We start from the raw sequence: 22501 nt of genomic DNA, 5'->3' as shown, positions 1-22501 counted from the left end.
GACATTGTTGTAACGGTCCATGCAAGAAGTTTGTTGCCTGAACTTGGTTTTCTCAAATTTTAATTTTATCAATCACATTGTTGGAAAGGTCCAAATCAGAAAAAAATGAGTAAACTATACAGTATACAGTACTGTTCTGTTTTCTATTGTACTGTTCTTGAATGTAAATTTTTTCCATCACAGTTTTGGAATGGTGCAGCATGACAAATTTGACTCAACTTGGACCGTTATTAAATATTTATTCCTTTCATCTTAGTATTGGAACGGTCCATGAAAGGGAAAGTTTACTCAACTTGGACCGTTCCCAAATTTTAATTATTTCTATCATAATATTGTCATGATCCATGTAAGGAAAAAGTTGAGTCGGCTTCGACCGTTGTTAAATAATATTGTTAATTCAAAGAGCAATTTAAATATTTTTATTATTTAAACCTTTAGAGCCACAGAATGACGATGAAGATGAGATGAACCTTGACAGTGAAGTAACTATATACTTAAGTATACATTAAGCACATTGCATTAAATTTATTGTTTTCACCTTTTCTTTCTCTCATTCTTTTTCTTAAAAGGCGAAAAAGGGATCAAAAATGGGGGAGTAGTTTGATTCACAGTAAACATTCCGTCAACTTGAGCTAAAAACATATAAAGCAATTTGCCTGATCCAGAAAATTTCAAGCATGACTGTATGTCATTTAAAAACAAACAGAGAGAAAAGATATACATGATCCATTTTTCTCCATTTTGCGTGACGTCTTTTTGTCCAGCTGTGGGTTTTCGAATTTTATCCAGACTATCACCAACATATGCTGGATGAATGGAAAGAGAATTTGGATAATTTCATTGCAAACAAACATGGAAATTATCCTTTTTAAATTTACTCTCGTTAATAAGCTTTTATCTGTTCCATTTCACCATAGTATGGTTTTCTCTTCAAAACATAAATGTTACAGCTGATATTTTAGCAATACAGGCTTTACGTATGGAACACAAGTTTCTCCACCTCACTTTTAATTTGAGTGCTAACTCACCTGTTGGAGCAAAATTGTAACCCAGCAATTCCATCTCATTAGCGATTGTTACAAACACATCCAGTGTTCTGTGTGATTTGTCACACAACTTATTGTAATTCTGTTTCATTAAATCTATTGTGGTGATAAGGTTTCGATTATGAAACTTTAGTTAATATTTGAAAAATTATATTTGCAGTATTGGCCATTTAAAGCTGCAGTATATCTTTTTTTAGGCCATTCCAAACCACTTTTTTATCAATCACAATTTCATCGTTTTGCATGAAATGATTATTGTTGGTTCTTGGTTTCTCGAGTTTCATTAAAACCAAATTAGTTTCAACTGTTACATCTTCTAATATTCTTATTTCAAAAACAGGAATCACAGATTAATATCGAAATTTTCTCAACAATAATAACTATTGTTTTCGTTACAAACCAGTATCACTTTCGAGATCAATTGTTTATTTTTTATGTCTGCTAAAAATACAACATTGCAAGTTATTCGAACAATTGAAAAAGAGGTGGTGGCTTCAGATTGGTGAACTGTGGAGCTGAGTACAGGTCCGGAGCTGTACTCAGCTGACGATGAAAAATAACATGGAAGAGATGAATTGCAAAATTCAGCTGAAGTGAATTGCAATAGTCGAATTCGCGCCAACATTTCACTTCAGCTAAAGACAATTGACGCCAAATTGGTTATTTAGGTGATACAATTCACCTCAGCTCAAGTGAATACTGAAGTTATTGCGCCAAAATGCGCCTATAGTAGCTGAATGAAGTAAAGTTTGAAAAAAGAAGTTCTAACTGAAGCAAAATTAATTAATTTAACGAAAATTAAACTTGAGAAAGGATATTTGGCTTACAAAAGAACAATTAACGTTGAAATTAATGTATGTTATAAATTTATCCTTATACCATTAAATATTAATAACATTAATCTTAATTACGTGTCTGTTACAGAAATGGAAAGCAGAGTGTGATAAATTGAAAGAAGAACTATTGGCAGAAAAGGTAAAAGCCATATTTTTATTTCACTGATAAATTATGAGGATACTATAATTTGATTTTTTGTAGGAAACTAACAAAACCTTACACGAGGAGTTGTTAAACCACAAACTCATGCTAGCCTATCATAGAAACAATTTCAGACACGGTTGAAATCTTGGAAGAAAGACTTTCTAGCACTGATTCTACAGCAATGAAAAAGAAAAAAATTTTATATTTTTCGAAAAAGCTAACTTTAATTCCGTACTCATAAGTTATGTGTGATACAAATTTACATCTAATATATGAATCACAAAATCTGTTTATTAAGATTTTTAGGGAAGCTTTCCGATAAAGGAGAGTGTTATAAGGTCTATTAAGAAAAAATACCCACATCCTGAGAAGCAATATACCAGCTCTTGGAAAACCTCTACAGCATTGAGTATATGGAAATACACAAGAAAAACCGAAAAGGGAGCGACAAAAGGGACTAGCTTGAAGATTTCCATGGATCCAAAAGAACTGCAGGAGATCAGGGGTAATCTAAAATAGTTCGTAATTCTATAAGATTTCATTTCCATTATTTTTTATTTTAGATACAATGAAGAAATGTTTCCCACTAGGAAGTGTGGGATTTGTAATCATCAACGATGTAATAAAATTCAGAAATCTGAAATTAAATTATCACTTTACTTGTTTTTTTTATATCAATCAAATTGTCCATATAAAGGATAGAATTAAAGGTCTTGGTTATATACATATTACATGAAGAGGAAATACATATTAATAATACAAATACACATTAAAGAAGAGGACCGTCGTCGTCGTCGTCGTCTCGTTCGTGATCACGAGCCGCACTGTGACGCGTTTCTTTGACTTCATCAGAATCACTTTTGTGTACTTTTTGGTACTGTTTGCATCCTGTACTGTTTTTGGTCCCAAATAATAAAATAAACATTTAAAGTTAGTATAGTTTTTTTAGAACAACAGCTCATCCCTTTATTATTGTTTCAATGTGAGTTAATACGCAACGACAGCTGCGAGAGTTAATTAATGAGTTTTCTATTAATTTAAGTTAATGATAAATATCACCATTCGGTCATCGAAAAACTTGCCAGACGAAAACAAACTGAATCGTTTGCTAAGTTTTTTTCTTGTCTCATAGTTCACTGTTCTTTCAACGTGGTTCTTTCCAAGTTTGAGATCCAGAACGCACAAACAATTTTAAGTTTATTGAACATAATTGAAAGCGGTAAGAGTTCTGGTGGCTTTTGCAGCGAGTGAAAGGGCTTCAAGTTTCCTGAAACAAGTGGACAACAACCAGAATGCCAACTTGCCAACTGCAGCAACCAAGGATTTAGACTTGATAAGTGGTACCGACCGGGCTACGAGCACCAGGGCAGAAACTACTCTGACTGAGGACGTGGCAACTGCCTCGGATAAGAACTCACCAGTTGATGCAGTTTCAAATTTGCATTCGGAGACAATTGTGGGAGCAGATTCCACGGCCGGACCAGTGGTGAAAAATACGTTTTCTGTGGCGGTGGAGGTGGACACGACGATGCACGGGGATGTCGATGTTAAAGTGCAATTTGCAGTTGTAATCCAACAAAGGCAAACGGTCAGGATGAACCCTTGTTGTGCTGCGGCCAAGCAGTGGCAACCACCCAAGCGCAGGAAACAAACCAATCAGGTAACACTTGTACGTTTTCAGACTTTTCCGGTCCCTTTTGTACAGACCAGATTAAATGATAGGCTTGCACAACAAGACGACAACCGAGACACCCAATCACGGTACTCGTGGGAACCAAACTCTGCAGTAGGAGTGGTGAAGGATGGCTGAAGTTAATGGCGATGAACCATGTGGACGACCGGTCGAAACAGACCATCATCATTACGTTAATGATGATTATCATTAACTCTGCAATCTAACCTGTCCTCTAGGAGGGGGCAGGGAGTCGTCATTAGAGGCGCTGGCCCGGAGAGACGGGCACCCGTCAACTTTTTGACTCTCGTTCGCCTTCATCTCTTCTCTTCTCTTGATTTTTTTACGTCCCGAAAAAGTCAGTCGGTGGCGGTGGTTGGCCTTTTTTTATACCGCGGTCACCGTCATCTCCTAGGCGCACTGGACGCACAAATTCCTCTCTCTTTTTTCTTCATTTTATTTTTAAATTTAAATTTTAATTGTGCGACTCGTCAAAGGCCTTTGATTGATGGCATTAGGCTGTGACTTTGGGTTGGCGACCACGCCCTAAAAGGCGGGAAATGATTGACGTTCCGTCGATATCGTGCCGCTACTCGTTTGTGTCCAGGGTCCAGTCATCAACCCAAACTCAAAGGGGGAGGAGGGGGAGGGGATGGGGTGGCAAACGAAAAACTTTTTGGCTGCGATTGGCGAAGGAACTGCCTAACGAATGAACGGAGAGAAGGACGTAAACGCAGGAGAGAGACCTTGATTCGTAAATCACTTTACAGTCTCATCCAGCATTGGCCCAGCACCCTAAGGGCTGCTGCAGATGCCGCCGTGTGCGCATCGTGAGTCGGCCAACGTTTGACGGTCGCCAATTTGAATAGTTGACGTGCCAAAAATTCAAAAACTGCCCACCCGTTTTTGTTTCTCTTTTCTTTTTTCAATTTTTTTAAATGCGCAGTGAGTGACCCCAGATCCAGTCGAGAGCCACAGGAGCAATTTAAATGGCTGCTGGTGATTTCCATCTTTTGCTCGGCGGTGGTCATCGCGTTGGCGCCAGATTGAACCCGCCAGAGACTCATCCCGGTGTCATTGCGTTTTCTCGCCAATTCACCGTCAATTTCTTTCTTCTCTTCTTGCCATTTCTATTTTTTTTATCAGATGAAAAACAAGACGCTAAAATGTCTTGGCCCCATGAACTGGCGAGTCATGTTTCACACACTATACGCAGGCCCATTATGATCCCTCACGTGATTTATTCCCGTTCAAATTGAACTGCCACCCGACGTCGTTGAAAACAGTGGCCGTCAGCAGCTGCTACCGGTGCATCCGGCATCCATTGAGAGAGAGAGGAGGGTACGGCCAAAGATAGTGTTGTAGTCGGCCGAATAATTGTATAAGAGAGAGGAGAATGAGAGTGTTGGTGGTTATTGGGGTGGTGGATATGAATATTCCCCTCACCGGTTCTTTTTTATTCCGTGCGTGTGTGTCGATATCCATCGACGACTAGGACGATGTTTATACTCGACTCGGACTGGATTCGCTTTCGGCTTTTGGCTCTTTTTGGCATGGCGTCGTGTGTGAGATGGGCTCAGATGGCGGCCGCCCAGTGCGCTCTATCCATACAGCAGCAGGGGGGGGGGGGTCATTCCTAGAGGAACGTGATGAAACTACTCCACTACCACCGACTACTTAACCGATCCCGTGTTGAGGAATCCCGTCGGGCTGGGCTGGGCCTGGGCTTTCCAAATATCAAAAGAGGAAACGGAGGCGAAACTTTTTTCATTCCTTTTTTATTTCTTTTGCTTTCCCTAGTATTTCTTTCTTCATATTCTCTTCTCTTACCTCATTGCAGTCCCATGTTGTTCCTGGCCAACTATTTGGAAGCCAACGAGAACACGGCGGGATCGTCTGCCGGCTGCGCGACGCAGGCCAACACGTTCTGGTCGGTTTTCTACTACATCGCCGCCATCTGCCTCTTCTTCTTGTTGCCCTTGATCGTCCTCGTCCTCATCTACTCTGTCATCGCCCGCCACTTGGTCGCCGATCCCTGCACCACCTCCAATCATCGCAACCAGGTGACATTCTCTTTCCACTTCTTTTTTCTTCTTTTTTCTTGACTGGCAATGGATGGCAACTGGGACCGGAACCCCACACGGCGCAAACGTCGTTGACATTCCTCGGCGGCTAAAACGGCCGTGCTGCCAAACGGGTCCAAAAAACAGAAAGAAAACAGATCTGCTGTTTACAACCTGAATGGAATTCTCGATTTGGTCGAGTCGTGGGTAAGATATCAAACGCATCCGACTCGACTCGTATGGTGACGTCCAAAAATTTCTCTCGACTCACATACGCCGACGTGTCCAACTCGAATCATTGACGCATCATGTCCGAATGTTGTTTACAAGTTTGTTTTATTTTTGTCTGGATGTGAACAGGTGCAAACGTCGGCGTCGGCGGCGGCCGTAACGTATCACGTCAACCCCAACTTGCGGGCCCGTCGCCAGGTATAATCGTCGCCTATTGGATGAACCCAATCAATGAATGAATCATAAATTCACTCATTATTATTTGGACGCACGCAGGTGGTGTCTATGCTGGGCACGATGGTCGTCTTCTTCTTCATCTGCCTCCTGCCCTTCAAGATCTTCACGTTGTGGTTCATCCTGACGTCGGACGAGGACATTCAGATGATGGGACCCGAGACGTACTACCACGTGCTCAACTTTTGTCGAGTCATGTTCTACCTCAATTCCGCCATCAATCCCATCCTGTACAACGTCATGTCCTCCAAATTCCGGACGGCCTTCCTCAAAGCCCTCGGCTTCACGTGGGTCGGCCAGCGCAAGCGGCTCCTCCACCACCTCAGCCGCCAGAGCACCTTCAACACCACCACCACGTCCGGCACGGCCTCACAATCGGCCACCACCACCAGCAACAGCGAGCACCAGCTCATCAAGCGGATGACTAAGGAGGATCTCCTGAGGGCCGCCAGCAGTCCCCGACCCGTTCTGCAAAAGTACGGAAGCCAGGGCAATTGCACCTCGGCCGCCAACCGGGCGTCCAGCAAATCCCTGCTGACGGCCACTCTCTCAACCACGTCCCACACCAGCGTCGTCAATCCAACCGAATCCTCGTCGTCTGCACACCACACAGACAGTCACTTCTGCAACGCCAACTTCCGCCCACCCCCAACCCGCGAATCAATCCGAGGAAACGAACAAAAACAAAAACCTAACTGATGGATCTCTTTTTTTTCGGTCAAAAGCGGAGAAAAGCGCCACCAACCAAGTAAAAAGCAAAACACTGACACAAATCTCCGTGCACAATTTTTCCGACATTCTGATTCTTCATTTCGAAATTTTCACTTTTATTCGTCTTCTTCTTCTCGGCTGCAAATTGAATTCGAAATGCCGGGGCGTCGTCGTCCGTACGTCCTTGTGTACCTCATTCATTAATTCTTCTACCGTTCTACCCTCATCAGGACATTGCGCAACTCTCGTGACTTGACTATCATCATATCTCCCTGTCTCAATGTATGTTTATCTAATCCGATATGATGGCGTTTATTTTTCCAGACTCTTTTCTTCATTTTCTTCATATTTTTGGACTGGATTAATTGGTTTGATTCAACGGTCAAGTCAATCAATCCAGGCTGGTGTTTGTTATTTTGGGTTTGCAGTCGTCGTCGCAAACAAAAAAAACTACTACGGTATACATTCTTCAACGTCATATAACATTACCTTATCCTCTTATCTGCATCCCATTCATTTACAAACATTTATATAAACGATTATCGTAATGGCCAGTAACTTGTCTGAATTTAAAAAGAGACAATTTACTGAACTGTGTGTTCAAACTGTGATGACGCCTGAGAACAAAACAAAAATTGACGCGCTTAATGATACACCGTAATACGATGCTATAGAAATCTCTATTTAACACTTTTATTTATCCCCCTTTCACGATTTCGTGTCTTTATTACGTCATTTCCCGAATTTGTTAATCAATTTTTTCAACCTCTTCTCCTCCTCATCTCGTTCGTTCTTTCAATGTTTCAACACCCTATATAATTAAATAAATAAATAATGAATTTTTAGTTTTATTTATTTCATCCAGGCTTGTTTTGTTTTGTTTTTTTGACAAAAATTGTTTGTTTAAGTATCACAGTCACGAAAGTTGTTGGAGAGGGATGGATAGAGAGGGGGAAATGTAGAGAGACGGGGATTCTTCTTCTTGGAGAATAAGAGACAAAACCGCAAAAATACAAACAGGCAAATAAACAAAAGGAGGTGGGGATTATGGTTATCATCAACACTTGGAAATGTATATGTATAATAATTAAATCGGTTTTAAAGTAAAGTTTTAAAACACTAAGAAAAGAAGAGTTTCTCTTTTCATTCACTATTTAAAAAAAAACTAATTTTATCAGTTTATGAGTGAAGGCGTAGTCTACCCTGAAGTATTGAGTTTAATATATCTTGAAGTGGCAACTAGAATTGGAATAACCTGGCAAATTAATAACCAACCTATTCGCACTTCTCTTTCATAGAATCCAATCTTGATTTTCAAGTAAATTATTTTAAAGTATAAGCTTTAATTGACTAATTATTAGTAAAATGCATGATTTTTATTTAATTTTTGTCCAGATTCAAAGGTCCCATTGAAGAATTTTACATTGACATGTGTAAACCGGGGGGTTTCTTAGATCGACCATCTGATGATCTACCAGCGTGTTCATTTGAAGTCTTTTTTTGAGCCGATGTTAAAATCGCTGGTTGCCTGTGATAAGGCAAGATACTTGAAGCGACCTGATAGGTCTACTGTTAATTAATTACGCTCATCACTGCAATTGCTCTGCAGTTTGTTGCCCGTAAGGGCCAAAGTCGTAGAAAATGTTCAAGTATGCCTGGAAGTGGAAGATCTGGTGGAAATTGCACACCGTTTGCTACAGGTATTCCTTGTAACAGCATCATAAAATTATGTTCAATGACGGTTTAACTATTTATTTATCTAGTTGGCTGAAGTTAATAGCGATGAACCAGCTATATGATCGAATGTAAAGATAAATTATTATCGCAGCAAACTCAAATTAATTTAGCGTTGAGAATCTTATTTGCTTACATAGCAATTTTAGTAGTTTTGTTTAACCCGATTGCAAATTCTTTTTGCCCGCTAGAAAGTTGCCCGTCATCGCTGGCCATCGATCAAATACGTCAATTACGCCGTCGGACGTGTCGTGCTTCACTCCTGCTTAGACGTGAAAGGGATACATAGTTCAATGAGTTCTCCACAAGCTCTTTCGACAACTTGGAGAAAGCCAACAAACTTTGGTTTCGCTTGTGGCTGGAGAAAGTCGAGCAGGTTAAAAATTAATTTTAATTGTTATGATTGCCACTTGCGATCTAAATTATTAATAAATCGTTTGTTCAATTTTTTAGGAATTTATCCACTCATCAACTTTAGGAGTGGTTTACTGTTTCCTGACAGGATCGACTAACGTTCCGATAAACTGGCGTGAAATGCAGTACAAAGCTGTATTCCGTCATCCAAAGACATGACAGGATTTCACCCTCTGATTAAAACATGTTCTTCTCTTTCTGAACTTATATTTCCGGTGACACATTGTGATGCTGCTGTAGCAGATTTATGAACCCTTCCCTTGACTTCATGGTTTTATTGCTTTGATTTGTTTGAATCAAGAATCTGTCAACTTATTCCGTTTTACAAACAAACATGTTTGATATAGGTCTCACATCTGTGACCTAACTCCTAAGTAGGCTTTTAAGACAAAAGTCGGATTTTTATTGTCATAAGAATTGTTAGTGCATATTGTCATATCTTCGTTGTTTTCTCTGAAAAACCACAGTTTTACTTCGTGCTTCGTGTTAACGTTTATTTTTTTGGTATATGTGTTGCTTATTTCGAATTTTTATGGAATGCTCAAGGTTTGAGCTATTCATTTTCTGATAAACGACAAAACGTTTCAAAACAATACTGAATTATATTAATTAAATGAATCTTACACTTCGGCGTCAAACATGTTGCGAACTTTGAGGCACTGGGTTAACAGGTAAGGAGGTTGCGTACTCACTCCAGCAGTGTTAAATGCTTGGCCTTCCCACAATTTTGGTCGAGGTGTAACGCTGCTGTTGTTGGATGAGGAGGCCTCATCTGATTGATCTTCATGGGCTGTTGATTTGTCGGGCGAAAATGCCCATCGATGACCAACGTGCAAATCTTCACCTTCAATTAATTGGATCTCTGGCCGGACAGGGGATTGAACTGCCTTAATGTCCCTCAGTTTGGGGTTTGATTTTTGCTCTTTAAGTGGAATCAGGAAATCGCGAACTTGTGTTACTGCAAGGTAAGCAACGTGCATACTTGTTTGATGGCGAGCCAACAAATCTATCATCATTCCCGCCATGGAATATACTTCTTGCTCCTCCTTGTCATCCTGGAAACTTTTGAAAGGTTCAGCAAAAGATTTTGGCTTTCTTTTACGTTTGGCAGCTGCATAGTTCAGTTGTTTGATGAGAATTGACCTCGTAATGTCTGGCACTGCTGGTGCAAAAATTTTGTGCAATTTTAGTTGTCTAATAAGCTCTTCATCTGCCATTGTTCAAGAAACATTGATACAATTTGGAACTTCAATTTTCCCATTGAGAGTCTTCTTTCCGGCCTTTGAAGTGTTTAGCTCGACACAAGGATTCATAGTGTCTGGCTCTGTGGCTCAGAATCACATCCGTCAGATTTTCTGTTGAAGAGTCAATGAGAAATAGTTATGTTTGCTCTTTGTCTTGTTTGGGGTTTGGAAGAAATCATACTACCATCTGATGAACTTGTTCCAGGATATGAAGAATAACTTGATTCGACAGCAGCTTCTTCCTCAAGTCCATGTGAGTTGGTGTTATTGCCGGCTATTTCTATTGCCGAATTCAGTTTCTGGTGAACGAGATCACACGAAAACGAGTTTCACGTGATTCCGAGAATTGCTATCGCTATCGTAATATTTTAAAAACCAGCCAGTAGTCGTAATTGCTAGTCCATCGCCGAGAACTGAAATGACAAAATCAATAGTTGGACTTGTTTCAAACGATGGAAATTACTGTTAAACACAGAAATTATCACAAATTACGAGACCATTTGTCACGACACCACAGTCTCTTGGGGGCTCAGCTGATTGAGAAAGCAGCAGACGAAACTAACGACTTCACCACTTACGTCATTTATAATTAGCTTCGTTAACATTTTTACAAACCCCCCTAGAAACAGATTGATATGATGCAGAAGAACCAAAAAATAATTAACGTGGAATCTCAATTCAATAAACAATTAAAAATGATTGTTTTGGTTTTTAAGTTTGAACGCCGCTATTAAAATAGTACCACACGAACTAAATAGAGAGTATCACACCGAAAATTTTTTTTAAAAAACATACAAACGCATTCTTCCCACGTATTTCAAAACATATTAAAATATTCACGGTACAACCGAACGCATAAAAATACAAAAGTGATAAGAATTAAAAAATTCTGTAATATTATTACCCTATAGAATTGGCTCACCGGGGTAATAATGATGTTGTTCAACAACCGATTTCCGTTGTGAACGGAATCAGGTTGTTTTCTGTAATCAAACGAAGAAAACTTTGGTTGTTCAAGTCTTCTCCGCTGGGAGTCGAAAATCCATCGTTAATATCAGGTCGGGGAAGTGCATGCTGGTTACTGCATGCAACGTCAGGTTTAATCTTATTCAGGTTAATAGCCGAACGCCGAGTTTGTGATTTGGTCATTCGACTGAAGAAATCTATGATCCTAAGAAAAAGGAAAGCAAATATAGTTACTTCCAAAGTTCCGATCATTTTCAAACTGTGTGATAGTTTGTTTGCAATAGAAAACTGCGATACCTGCTAATGCCATTGGGGTTGCTTATATCTTATATGTGACTTGCCAGGGGAACTCTTTTCGCACTGTCCACTGCTGTCCACTACTGTTTTAATCAGATTTCTAATTATGTTTATGCTATTTAACTTGTTTTATTGATGTGTAATCATACTTTAAGGTGTAACGCACATTTTTCAATTCGTTTTGAATTAATTACAATTTATTTTCATCTTTTAATTGCATTTTGAAATAATGGTTTTTTTCGGAATTCCGGAAGGGGATTCGATTTTCCCGGTCTGGACATGTCTGGAAAACGACAGGGCGCCCATAGCGGTGAATCAACAAACTAAAGAAGTATTGCGTAATACGGTAATAGAGTTGGCCTGAATGATTTTTTTTTCAGAAGAGAATCGGAGATGAAAGATGTAGAAATGGTTTTAAACTCCTAAAATGATATCTGCGCTATTAGATGGCAGTTGATGTCAGTATAAATCATGAAAAAGCCTTTTCCAGGTTTCTACTTTTGATGGTTTAGCAATCGACGGCTACCCGATTGTTCGATTGCCATAAATTATTTGAATAACATTGATTTTGTAGACGAAGCGGTAATGGAATTCTTTTGGATCGACAAGCTCGTTTTTTAAATTTCCTAATGCATAATTCAAAGACAAGAGGAAGAACCGAAGATAAGAAAAATTTATATTCGAGCGTTGCCAAATTCTTATTGGATATTCCCATCTTCCTGTTGCGTCTTGTTATTGACAGAAATCCACATTGAAAAAATTGACAGAAAATGACAGAAATCCACATTTCAGAAGGAAACAAGAATAACCGTGTACCTTTGTATTATAATGAATGATAGAAGCAAGGCTAAAGATTCGCGGTAGGGGTTTTCCAAAGGGCACTGGTCTTGCGCTTGTTAAAATAGGCACGTTGTATCTTAAATATGTCGTTCATGTTAATAGGATCTTGAAGGAGTATGTCTTCGGGGAAAATTTGGGCGATATCAATGAAATCGGTTTCCGTTTGCTGCTTAAGATACGCCTCATTAAGATTGACCCCTAAATAATTGAATAATAATTTTCTGTTAGTGATGAACAACAAAGTTTAGCTTACTTTTTAACTTACTTCTAGCCCAGGTAGGAATAGGTTTTTTGGGACTGGAATCTTTCTCGGAAGAGAAATCTGAGCGCACATCACCGATATCATAGTTATCGGGATTGAAAAGTTTGCCCTTCTTGGTCTTGGCTTTTTCAACCTCAGCTTGCCTGAGAATTCAAACACGTTTGGCATAAAATACTTGAAACGTTAGAGCAAAAACACATTTGAATTTCAAACCTCAACTTAACTTGCTTTTCTTGTTCCTCCTGTTCCTTCTTAACGGCTTGCAAACGAAGTTGTTCTTCCTCCTAAGAAATAAACATTAGAAATCAGTCCATCAGCATTTATATGAAGCCTCCAAGAAAATAAATTTACCCATTCCTGTTGCTTTTTTAGTTCTTCGGCCTTGCGGCGCTGTTCGGCATCTTGTTGTCTTTGCAGAAGAGCTATCCGGACGCTGTACAAAGAGAATTGGATTAATTTAATTTAACTTTGTCACTCAATCACCAACGCCTTACTTTTCTGCCTTCTCCTGGTTCTCAGCTTGTATTTTCTGCTTCAAGCGGGCACTCTTTTCTTCTTTGTTCTCCAGTTTTTGTTTCTGTTCCTCTGTGTGTTGTTTAGTGATTAGGGTGCGCTGCGCCAAGGCACGTTTCGCTCGAGTCTCGTGTTCCCTGCATAAGAAATACGAAACAATGAATGAGAACATCAGCTGAGGTGACGAAAAAGGTAAATAAAATGGACGCACTGTTTTTGTTCCTCGGCCTTGGCTTTCAAATACTTTTCACGCTTGCGAGCAGCCTCCTCTTCTTTTTCCTTCAACCGCTTGAGTTCCAATTCCTTGCGCTTGAGTCCGTCCTCTTCGGTGGCTTTAGTAGGCATCGCTCCCACTGGCTTAGTACCCGTAAAAGTACCAATACCTGTGACTCTATTAGACGACGATTTTCCTTGAGTCATTTCATTTTTTTAAACCTGAGAAGAACCTAATCAAATTGAGTGGTAATAATGGAGTCAACTGAAACTGCCACAAACCCAAGAGTGGGTAACAAAATCACCCAGAAATGTCTCCCAAAACTTGTTTTCAATTCGACTCACCGGCTGATCAACTCCCATTCCAAGTGGGTGGCAATTTTAATCGAGCTTATTCCTGTGATTATTCCGTGTAATGCCCCGGGCCGCCCATCCCATGATGGCCGCCCATGGCCGAAAAAGGAAAGGAGAAGAATTTAGCTGAAGAAGAAACACACACAGACGAATAATGATCAAAAGAGATATAGGCGGATATAGAGGGGGGGTATAAACTGATGGACGATCTTTACACACAAATAGACTGGCGTTAATATTTATATTTTTTCCACCTCCTTATTCCTTTTTGGGGGGTTCTCGTTGTTGTTATTTGTAGCTGTCGAATTATTCAATCTGGACGGAGCAGCGCGCCCAATCGGGCCGTCTGCCCGCCGATTGGTCGGATGTAAATTGAAAAAAGAGGAGTCCCAACGCTGGATGGGTGGAGTCTTGCCCCACCGCTCTATCCGGCCGCCACCTCATTCTCACCGTCTACGTTTGCCCCGGCCCCAGCCCAGCAGCAGCCCAGCAAAAGGTTTTTCGGTTAAAGGCAGAGAAGGGGAGGGCGAGTAAAACGATGATGGAGAGAGCCGGGCCCAGCCACCGCCTCTGCACTCATGCGTGCCACGTCCAACCGGCTGCACGTCTACTCCACAACGTGCTCGACTTATTGCTGTGCCCTCGCATAACACCAAACCAAATCATATCCAACTCTTAGACGACTCCCTGCTTATTCTTACTGGCTGGCTTTTCAGTGTGTTACATGTGCTCCCGTCTGTACCTCTTACACAGCCCCCGTCAACTGTGAATTGTCCGGAAGAGTGCCGCCGTCTTTGAGTGTGTGTGTTGTTTAAACGTCAACGCCTAAGCCGAATTCAACTTGTGTTTACTGCAATCAAGAAAAATCAATTCGACTGTGTCTGATGACAAGTGATTGTTATATCATTCGAGTTCAAATCGAGGCCTAATAATATCTTCAGTGCCAGTGAATTGTTGTTTTATACAACCCGCCAATCGGTTGCTGTAAACATTTCTTTGTGGATAGAAATGATTGTCCAGTCGGACAAGATGATGAGAGAACAGTCTGTCAACAACAACAACAACAACAACAACAGTTGAGTTTCAGTGTCACCTCCGGCCGCCGTGGCGGCACCCGACCAATTTTCTTTGTTCTTATATCTATTCACACACATTTATCGAGAGAAATTGCAAAAATTCAATTTTAAAAAAATATATCATATATCTAGCCTTTACAGCGAGATAACAATTTCACAATCTCTTTTTTTCTAAATTGGCAAGCAGTTCGCATCCGATTTTCCAAAATGTTTCAGTTTGATTTTTCGGTTATTCACTTTTTCAGTTAATTTTTTTTTCAATTAGACCTGGATTGCAAACGGATTGAAACTTTTATATAATAAATATATATATATTATATTAAAAAAACAATTCCAGCCTACCATTAATCTGAAATGACTTCTAAAAATTAAGATCAAGCCAAGTCTTCAATGATATATCTGTCATTAATTTTGAGCATTTTTGTTTATTGTGTTTGTACGTGTTTGTAGCTGTCAGTTAAAATACAGAATTATAAGGTGTTAAATTATTATCTGTATACTTTTTATTGTTTTGATCGAGTGGACGAGTATACGGTTCGATTGTTAATCTTTTTATTTCACCTAGGGAAACCGACGACCTTTGCTCAACTAGGTCGACATAAGACTGAGGCTTTTTAGCTTCTAGCTCTAGGATCGACATGGGGGCTCTCTAGCGGCCAAGAAAGGTCACAACATCACCCCCCACAAGCTTTCACAGAATGGGGAAGCGAACAACAGACAAAAAAGAAAAAACAAACTCGAAATCTGAATTAAAAATTGAAGGCGATAGGTTACAAGAGAACAGCGATAAGTGAAGGGGGAAAGGAGCAACTTGAGTGTGGGAAATGACATAAAGTGAATGCAATTTTTAAAGAGTGAGGCGATTTGATCGGCGTTTACGATGCCAACGTCGCGCGGGGGGGGGGATCAGATATCAGATGTACGGTTGCTGGATGTGGAGCGGTTCCGTTGGCTTCCGCGTCGCAAGGTGGCGTGGTCAGACTTCCTTCTGAGTTGGTTGTATCTGGGGAAACAGTGGCGTGTATGGGACCTAGGAACTAGGAAGTGCCGGTTCCGCCAAAGGACGCTCCCGCTTGCAAATTTGACGCGATTAAGAGCGGAATTTTCCGATGGCTACGATGACACCGACTTTTCTCCCATAATTTAGTCTTTTCATCTTGAATGCGGTCAAAGGATGAGCGTGTGCGTCGTAGTAAACTTCGCTTTGGCGGCGGGGGCGGCAATGCGGTCCCACTCAATCGTGGCAGCTTTCCAGTGGGTTGCATAAGAAGAATGATGGGCCGGTACAATTGAACGCAGGTTGTTGCCAAAGACAATTTCGTTCGAGGGAGATCCCGTTTCTCCCGGGGTGTTGCGTAGCTCTAGTAGGCCCTGGAATCGGTTGGTTACGCCTAAGTCGACGAAGTTCTCGGCGATGGCTGCAAGGACGTCGTTGGCCGTCGGATTTTGATGCCACCTGTGTACTGCTGGACAAACTATCGATATAGACCAGCACGTGCAGATTCCCGTACTGGAAAAGATCGGCAGAGACGTCTTCGAAGATGCGATTCGGTGGTAGCTCCAATAACATGGGTTCCTTGGGTATGCTTGAGTGAACTTGCCAGCATGATTGACACCCTTCGACAAGAATGACTATGTCATTGGACATTCCGGGCCGTTAAAGCACCCACGGTGCGTTTCGATTCGTCCTGGTGATACCTTGGTGGGACCAGGGTTGGACAGAGCGCGCTCAATTTCCGCTTCGATCACCCGATTGATCATTTGATCGAATCAACAACCCAAAAAATGGATCGTGATCGGATCGATGCGAATAATCATCCCGATCAAGCTTTTGATCAATTTACAGTGTTTAAATACTTGAAAAGAAAAAATTGCTTGGATAAAGAAATGATAAGGGTTTTCTGATCACCGATTGTATTTGAATTTCTAGTTTTTCTAAAATTAATTCAACAAATTTAGTATGTAAAATTAATATCTTCATTTTCATTCAAAAACGCTTAGAATTAGCGAAAAAAAAATTCTTAAAAACATAAAGCGAGAATTTTAATCGGAGCGTTGATCGGGATTTGATCGGAAAATATGACCAGAGATTCGATCGGTAATCGGAGCGGGGTAGAAAAATTGGGGATAGAGCTGGATTGGAGCGGGACAACGAAAAAGCGTGATCGTGTCCAACTCTGGGTGGGACCAATGGAGCTTTCGGAGGATCTCACGTCACGCTGCTTTGGGCACCACGATCCGACCGTTGTATAGTTCATCCATCCAGTCCCTTGTCAATTGAAAGATCCACGCGGATGACCGATGGCCCATATTGCCGGAAGTTGGCGGATAATGGCGGTGCTCCGACGGAAAGCCGTTTGAAACTGTCTGGATTAACTCGTCGTACGCCGTGTCTGTTGCAGCTATCGACCGCAGATTGTTGAGAAGTGGGTTGCGCAGGTATGGTGCAGTTTCCGAAACCTCCTCGTCGCTCACCGACTGAATGCGTCGTACGATGCAGTGACACGCGTGCGATGTGATTTCCGCGTTAACGGCGTCGTCTTCTTCCGAGGGCTAGCCGACGGGAGCAAGGTATAAAGCGTCAGGGATAAAATTATTCTTACCCTTCCTCCAGATCGTGGTGAAGACAAACGGAGAGAGACGTTCTTTGAGGCGTTGTAATTTGGGGATGTCCACTATGTCAAGATTCTGCCGATCCAAGATCGAAACAAGTTGCTGGTTGTCGACTAGTAGTGTGAATTTCGGAAGACCTAACATAAACAAACGAAATTTACGCACTCAAAACAGGTCACAACATTGATCGGTTTATCTTTGGATTACCTTTGCTTTCATTTGCGAGTATGAAGATGTGAATATGAAGATTCCAAATAAAGCGACAGATAAGAGAGAAAAGCTATACGGTATCTTAAATTAAAATGCCCCGCTCCATTTTCCTCGTTGGTGTGGTTCACGCTGCTTGGGTTCAAGCTTATTGGTCGTTAAGTTTCCTGTTGATTTACCTATTAAAACTTCAAATAATTTTGATTTTAAAGCATCCTCGCGTGGACAAGTGAACAGGCATCACGAAAACTACAAAATATTTTGGCAAATATCAATCTGAATGGACATATGAACAATCAAAAGTTTATGTTTTTTTATGTCCCTTCTCCCTCAGAAACTTAAAAGTAAAAGTACAGCTAAAATAAAGCTAAAAAAACCTTAAAATTTACGGTAATGGAAAGAGCTTGTTGAGATCCATGGATTTCTGTAAAATTTGAGTAAAAAAATCAATGGGAAAATTGCGAAAAGAGAAACTGAACAGTTTTCATTTTTCCATTTTTGTTCGATAGGGTCCAGTTAAGCGCTGATTTGAAAAAAGGGAAAAATGTAAACTGGTCTCTTTGTTTTCGGATTTGTTTTCTACAGGTATGTTTACTCAAATTTTACAGTTATCGATAGATCTCAACGGAGTTCATTCCATTACTCTAAATTTTAAGATTTTTTTATCTTGATTCTAGTTGTAGTTAATTTACTTAATTATACAAATTTGGGGGGAGGGTGGGAATTTAAAAATAGAAGCTTTTGGACGTTCATTTAACCAATCAGATTGTTATTTTCAAATTTTCTTTATTATTTTCATGATGAATGTTATTCATATACTCGAGAAGAATTTATCTACCCAAGAACCATTGCGTTTGGTAAAATAGTGAAAAAATGGATATTTTCACTGAATATTCCTGATAAGCCAAAACCCGCCAAAACCGGTGGGATCTTACTGCTGTTAGCTTTATGTGGTATTAAGACCCAGATAGATTGTCGGTCTAGGCTCTTTCTGTAACAGGCTTGTTTCTAGTCAATTAACGTCAGTTAGTATACTATAAACGTTTTGGTAAACATCATTGAAGACACCAACCACGGACGGAAGGAAATGTACGCTTTTTAGGTGCCTCTTTAGTGTTGTAAGCACTATCACATTTGAGATGTTGACAATAGGTGTAAGGTGGCGCCCTAACCCACTTAACACGGCACCTATTATTTTATTAAATGGTGTCCTATTTACTTACCATCTATTTCCTTTCTCATGATGAAAATTGAGTTTTTTGTAGGTGGGGAAAAGACAAAAAAGTAAGTTTATTTTATAAGTGACCTATTAATTTTAATTTTGTATGATTATAATTAAATGTGGGACTCTTTCCTTCCAGTCAATAAGCTATCACATTTATTTATGAATGTGGTTCAAATCCTTGCAAATTTTAAACTTTTTCAGTCCCAATTTGTGTTCAATGGTTATCTTTCGTGGCTTATTGTCAATCACATTATGAAAATTGAATTTCTATTTACTTCATATGGCTGATTCGTGGTGGTGGTGGTGGTGTCTCTTACCGCAGACTTCATTATAAAGCAATCATCAATGGCTCCGTGGTTTGACGCTAGATTAAAATACACGTTAGTCTTGTGGCGCAGTGTGCAAATCTCTAATCCAATTAAACAAACAATAAATTAACTTCTCCTGCTTCTGATGTTGCTCCTGCTCCTCCTGCTCCTGCTTCTGCTCTTGCTCTTGCTCTTGCCTGCTCCAGCTCTTGCTCCTGCTCTTTTTCCTGTTCCTGCTCTTGCTTCTGCTCCTGCTCTTTCTATTTCCTTTTCTCTTGCCAAGTCCAGCAACAAATCAGCAAAAAAGCAAAGACGGCTCGTGGTAAGATTGCTCGTGCCTTACTTTTATTGCGTAATTGGCGTTATACAGAACAACAGCTCGCAGATGTTCTTTAAATGCTGGCCCCATAGGCTGATCATTTCATTTTGTACATACAACTATGTAAGTTTTTACATTTGAACTTAACACAAAATGCTTCTTTGTTTCACGACAAAACTACGCTTGTCCAAAAATGCCCCAGACTACCTTATCCAGGGAAATTCTTTTTCTGTATGTCCTTCAAAACATGAGCCACTTTTTGTTGTATCAGTTTTCAATATCGTACAATTTATTGTCATAGTTTCAGCTACTGCATAGAGAGAAATTCTCCATTTCACCGATAAATTTTGAAAATTAAAGATTTGTTAGACTACCATCCCTTAGAAGGTATTAAGGCGTCCGGTTCCCTAACTATATTCACAAATCACATTAAATTAAATATAAAATTTGTCCACCTCTTAATTGTTAAAATGGATTTAGTGTCATTGGCGGAACTGCGTTGTTACCCACTACTATCCATGATTTCCCTGATGTTTTTGTTATGCATGTCTTCTTAAAAAATATTTAAAAAGAAAACTGAAAAAACTAAATTTAGAATTAATATGTAGTTTTTTGTTACTAGAAGAGACTTTTGTTCTAGAACAGAGTAAAAAAAAGCTTTTAAAATTGCAATTTTTAAGATACTTCTGCCGGGCTCATATTGCCGGAAAACGACAAAAAAGTGTATTGTCGACGGCTACAAATTTATCGTCTTTTTCAAGACTATGTATCGTATAATTGCAATCGACAAGCCATTTTGTCTTTTTCACGACAACCATTTTGAGAGAGTACGATTCCTTACTGACGTGAGTCCACATTTCCAAAGTAACATTAATGTGATGCAGGGCAGGGCCCGGTAGTCTTAAAAAATAAAAATTTATCGCGGTACGGTACTACCGCGGTAGTTTAAGGGACTACCACGGTAGCGGTAGTCGTACTGCGGTAGTATTTAATTCTTTTGCAAATTAAAATGTTGAAATGTTTCAAATCCATTTCAAGCGGAATATAGAAGAGTTGATATACTTTCATTAAAAATTTTCTTTTTAATTTGGATCTAAAAACCCATTCCTCAGTGGCAATCACGATTTATTTTGATTAATGATTCAAAATCAGAAATAATTTTTTTGAAGTATTGTATCAATCAAAAAATTCAATCAAATATGTTTTGATTTTGAAAATATATTTTTTTTAAATTTATCTTGGCAAAAAGATTCTCATTTGTATGATTTTCTCGTCTTGTTACAATTAAATTATTTATCCGTGATTCACTGTGTTTTAAACCGTTTAAATCACGAATTAAATTAAACACCCTTGCATGATTTAATTCTTGTAATTAAATAAATTAGAGTTAATTTTTGATTTAATTTAACGAAAAGGTTTAAAATAAAAAATCATTCAAGAAACTGCTCACTGGTACAATAGATCTTTCCAGCAAGGCAGAACAAACGTTCCGACCATGCGGAGTACGGAAGTGCGACGTTTTATTTCAGAAGCAGTGAACGCGTGCGCGTGCTTCTGGAAAACAAGAGTTATTCTCACTCAAGGCGCTAGGCGTTTATACGCCGCTCATATTTTATTCAAGTTGACCTACAATATCATGAAATTTCATTCGCAAATGTCAATTAGAAAGTTTAAGAATGGATAACTATGATTGTTTGGACTAAAAACGTGAAAGATTGGTGATCCAACAGAGGCCTGATGAATTGCTCCAGAAAAATTAGAGCCCCATCTATTGTTTTTCTATTGTGTTATACAAAATCAGCGCTAGATGGCGTAGAAAACTACCGCTACCGCACGGTTATTTGAAAACTAACGCGGTACTGCGGTAGAGTAAAGTCGTGCGGTACTACCGCTACCGCACGGTAGTACCGCGGTAGTAAGTTCACCGTGGTGATCCAGCCCTGATGTGATGGCCAATTTGGCAGAAGCTTATTTTTCTTTCCATGATTTCACTGATGATTACTTTATTACTTTTTTTATGGATGAAGCCTTCTTTTACCCAAAAAGGGAGAGGTTGTTGAAAAGTATCCATTTCTAAAGTTTTAAGAATTTTGGGAGAATGAACTGAGGTATATTTCCATATCCCTCTTCGATCCATGCTTCTTCTCCTTCAAATGGGAAGGGTTCAAAGGAAGGAGATTGGCTAATGGCCTATTGAATATGACTGTACCTACTCGCCTCAGACAGGGTTTTTTGCCTTTACAGCCACAGATATAAAGCCGTTCGCTGGCGCGGGTGAGGCTGACGTAGAGAAGACGGTTATATTATTCCAATTGCCAGCTTTCCTCTTTATCTTTAATCTCCTTCAAACAATGTGGGGGTTCGTATCTCTGGTAGTATCCAGCAGGTAAAATTTTTATTTTGCTGTTTAACCAACACAAAAGAGGGAAGATCTCATGCAGGATGAACGGTATCGAGTAGAATCACGACGGGTGCTTCAAGACCTTTTGAGCCATGCACTTCATCTCGGGACGTCCTTGTTAAAAATCTCGCTTAATCTGAATGGGGTTTTGGTGCATCCAGCTTAAGAAAGTTTGTAAGAGAGAGGAGATGGTTTTTTTCGTAGGATGGCTGATGCAAATCAATTCATCGAGGGCCTCCAACGCATCCAGACCTAAACATTCACCCATTTCACGACGTCTCTCCAGGCTATTCAGTAGAAGGGAAAAAACTAAATGTTGTGTGGGAAACATGTTGGTCTTGCAGGTGTTTGAGTAGATCATAGGCCTCCCGGAAGGGTCCTCCCGAATAAGACGCTGCCTCTCGAAGCCGTTCCGAAACGAAAACGGACTCATGCTTTAAGGCAAGCTTGAAAACAGTATTTTCCAAGAAGCGAAAGAAGGGCATAGCCGGCACAAGCGTAATCGCAAGCACAAGCGTAATCGTAAATAAAGTGCCGATAGTGGCAGAAGTCACGAACCAACGAGCCCAGCTCTTGG

General features: G+C 40.0%; 2 protein-coding genes across 2 annotated transcripts; both read right to left on the bottom strand.

Moving 5' to 3' along the window:
- Positions 1-12440: 12440 nt before the first annotated feature.
- LOC124198387 (inner centromere protein-like) lies at positions 12441-13096 on the bottom strand. The gene is made up of 4 exons (XM_046594219.1): positions 13082-13096; positions 12909-12979; positions 12699-12838; positions 12441-12631 (listed from the first exon to the last, which is right to left on the bottom strand). Exons 1-4 carry the CDS (start codon positions 13094-13096, stop codon positions 12441-12443), a joined length of 417 nt encoding a protein of 138 aa, XP_046450175.1.
- LOC124197681 (vicilin-like seed storage protein At2g18540) lies at positions 12742-13921 on the bottom strand. The gene is made up of 3 exons (XM_046593214.1): positions 13420-13921; positions 13047-13345; positions 12742-12979 (listed from the first exon to the last, which is right to left on the bottom strand). The coding sequence occupies exons 1-2, from the start codon at positions 13626-13628 to the stop codon at positions 13186-13188; spliced, it is 369 nt and encodes a 122-aa protein (XP_046449170.1). The 5' UTR covers positions 13629-13921; the 3' UTR covers positions 12742-12979; positions 13047-13185.
- Positions 13922-22501: the final 8580 nt, after the last annotated feature.

This window comes from Daphnia pulex, chromosome 7 (assembly GCF_021134715.1).
Source record: "Daphnia pulex isolate KAP4 chromosome 7, ASM2113471v1".
Lineage (NCBI taxonomy): Eukaryota > Metazoa > Arthropoda > Branchiopoda > Diplostraca > Daphniidae > Daphnia > Daphnia pulex.
Note: the sequence above shows the minus strand (reverse complement) of the source record. Positions and strands in the feature narration are given on the sequence as shown.

Coding starts and splice junctions, on each gene's coding strand:
- LOC124197681 (XM_046593214.1), bottom strand. CDS start 13,628: ATGACTCAAGGAAAATCGTCGTCTAATAGAGTCACAGGTATTGGTACT. Junction 13,346..13,419: donor AAGGCCGAGGAACAAAAACA/GTGCGTCCATTT, acceptor TTTCTTATGCAG/GGAACACGAGACTCGAGCGA.
- LOC124198387 (XM_046594219.1), bottom strand. Junction 12,839..12,908: donor GAAAAGCAAGTTAAGTTGAG/GTTTGAAATTCA, acceptor TTGAATTCTCAG/GCAAGCTGAGGTTGAAAAAG. Junction 12,632..12,698: donor TATTCCTACCTGGGCTAGAA/GTAAGTTAAAAA, acceptor TCAATTATTTAG/GGGTCAATCTTAATGAGGCG.